The 2,736-nt window shown below is 35.3% G+C and overlaps 1 protein-coding gene across 2 annotated transcripts in view; it reads left to right on the top strand.

Annotated features, from left to right (window-relative positions):
* GKAP1 (G kinase anchoring protein 1) overlaps positions 1-2,736 on the top strand; it is a 232,528-nt gene that overhangs the window by 41,094 nt on the left and 188,698 nt on the right. For both annotated transcript variants that reach the window (XM_006901950.1, XM_006901951.1), the window contains one exon: positions 1,182-1,305. In XM_006901950.1, the coding sequence (XP_006902012.1) occupies positions 1,182-1,305 (124 nt within the window). The remainder of the gene's footprint in view (positions 1-1,181; positions 1,306-2,736) is intronic.

The following is a 2,736-nucleotide window of genomic DNA, read 5'->3' as shown; positions in this document are numbered from 1 at the left end:
AAATATAAAAAAGAATAGGAAAGATGACTAAAATTCCTAGTTGTGGTTGTTGTTTAAATAATAGTTGTTTTTGTGTACTGTCAAGTTGGAACCCACCTAGAGCTGACCCCTCTGGCAGGTTTTTAGAGGCAGCTAATCACACAGGAGGAGATTGCCCATCCTTTTCCTGTGGAGCAGCTGGTAGATTTGAACTGCTTGATTTTGGAGTTGCAGCTCAGTTTCCCTCCGTGAGGCCACCAGAACTGGGGGAGGATAGAGTGGGTGAAATGGAAAGATAACATTTGATTTGGAAATGTTTGTTGAGGATTTCAGGTGCGTTATCTGTATACATGGGAATTACCAGTATTCTATAAGAAGAGTAATAAGTAAATGTACTAAGAATAATTGTTGACAACAGCTATAGTTTTAAGATTCAGAAGAGAAGCTCAGTGAAGAAGATAACAAACAGAAATATATGTAAAGAATCAAAGCATCATTTAAAATAGTACTTACTAGATTAGGCAGTGAAGAGGAGCCTAACTTTAGTGTTCCGAGAGTGGCACAAACCAGATTTCAATATAATGAGAAATGAACTGAGGGAGAAAGTGGACTAGATATTATTAAATTTAGTTCTTACAGGGAGGAAAGAAACACAAGATGGCTGTAGGAGGAGTTATTGGCCAAAGTACATATTTGTGGCTCTATTACGATATTTAAAGTGCAAAAGACTGTGTATATAAATATTTTTTAGCAGTTTAAAAATTAATTTTATATTTATTTTGCTTAATAATGTTAAGAAATATGTCTGTGCTGACTGAATATGAGATACCTGACTTCCAACAGGCTTTCAGAGGCTGAAAAATAATTAAATAGAAAAATTCTCTCTTGAGTAGCAGCTGGTGGATTAGAACCGCCTAACAAAGTGATTCCTTACTCTGCACCACCGTAACTCCCTAGAAAACATACTAGCTATTGAAAAGTTTTTATCACTAGTATAAACCTAGGGAGTTGTATGGCCAACCCAAAGTCAGGTGTTTTGAATCCACCAGCTGCTCTTTAGGAGAATGATGGGCAGTCTCCTCCCATGTGATTACAGCCTCAGAAAACCTGCTGGCGGGTCAGCTATAAGTCATTTCTAACCTTATGGCACATAACAAAAATAGTACAAACCAAGCTTAATAATTGTTGGTAATTCCTTTTAGGAGTATGAAAATTCTGAATATACATCAGCTCAGTCAAAGGCTGTGAATAAAAAAGATAAGAGAAAGAATCATCAGGGAAAAGACAAGCCTCTCACAGTATCACTAAAAGACTTTCAATCTGAAGGTAATATATATGTATATGAAATATGTTATGCTGGAACAACTATTCTTTCAAAGTCTGTATTTATATGTTTTTAAGTAACCTTTCTCATTTTTAAAATTAAGTGAAAATTACTTTGTTGATGTTATTTACAACAAAAATTATAGACTTATTTGGAAATAAGGTAAAGTCATATGAGGATAAAGTGTTTGAAATCAGTAATTGAAAGCCCACAGAACTTCAATAAGAATTTATCTTTTTATTTTGTTTGTTCTTTTTTTCTGAAACTCACTGTCTTGTTAGTTGTGTCCTCCAAAATACATTTATATAATGATAAAATGTAGAAGCTAAGTAATGATCTCTTATGAATTGATAAATCAGATATTTATAAAATGATTAAAGGTGGAATGCACGAGTCCTTAATCCCATCACAGACCTAATCCACTATTAGCAGAGTTTCCTTGAATATGGCCAAAGTGTAATACCTTTTATCTAGCTAGAAATGAAAGGGAAAGAAATTTAACTCAGGGCAGAGACAACTCCACAACCACCAAGATAGATTTGACACAAGTGTGGAGTGTATCTTTTTTGGACCTATGCTTCTGCCTGTTGAAGTTCTTTGGCACTGAGGAAGGCCAAGGAATAGAAGTCTCTGGGGAATACTAGGCCTACAGATGCTCAATGAAACAAGGACTTTTCTCCCCAGATCTAGCATCTTGGCTTAGATTTTTTTAGCCTCCTAAATTGTTAGAGAGTACATTTGTTTGTTAAAGCCATGTACATCTGTTATCTCTGTTAAATCAGCATTAGGTAAAACAGAATTTGATACCAAGAATGGGATAATGCTCTAATGTTTTCTTTCTTGTTGTTTTGTGCTCTCAAGTTGCCTACGATTCATAGAAATCCTATGTAAAATAGCTCTGAACATTGCTCTCCTGAGCCATACTTACTGTCTGACACATCAACCCCCATTACCCCAGTCAGAGTCAATCCATCTCATCCAGGGTCTTTCTTTCTTTCTTGGACTGACCTTACAAGGACTGGACCCTCCTTGCAACATGCCCAAAGTATGTCAGAAAGAGCTTCAGAGTCCTTGTTTCCAAGGAGCAGCTTGGTTTCACCTTCACTGGCTCAGGGTAGAGCAGGATTCAGAGCTATTGTGCATAGGGTCTCTATGAGTTGAAGTCAGTTGGATGGTACATAACAATAGGACTTTGGAGGGTATTACTTAGATGGTCTCAAAGACTATTGTTTTCAAGCCTTGAAGGCTAATGTAAATTGTTCAGCTAGGTTTTTTGGGGTTTTTTTTTTTGTTTTCCTTTATATTCATTAAACATAATGTTACATAAGAAGACATGATGAAAGAACACACTATTAGAACAGAAATATTAAGTTGTAATTTTTTAAGGAACATCTTTTACTTTTTATTTTTTTTATTAAATTTTATTAGTTTTA

The sequence above is a fragment of the Elephantulus edwardii genome, unplaced genomic scaffold (genome assembly GCF_000299155.1).
Source record: "Elephantulus edwardii isolate Elephantulus edwardi_28Jun2011 unplaced genomic scaffold, EleEdw1.0 scaffold00353, whole genome shotgun sequence".
NCBI lineage: Eukaryota > Metazoa > Chordata > Mammalia > Macroscelidea > Macroscelididae > Elephantulus > Elephantulus edwardii.
Note: the sequence above shows the minus strand (reverse complement) of the source record. Positions and strands in the feature narration are given on the sequence as shown.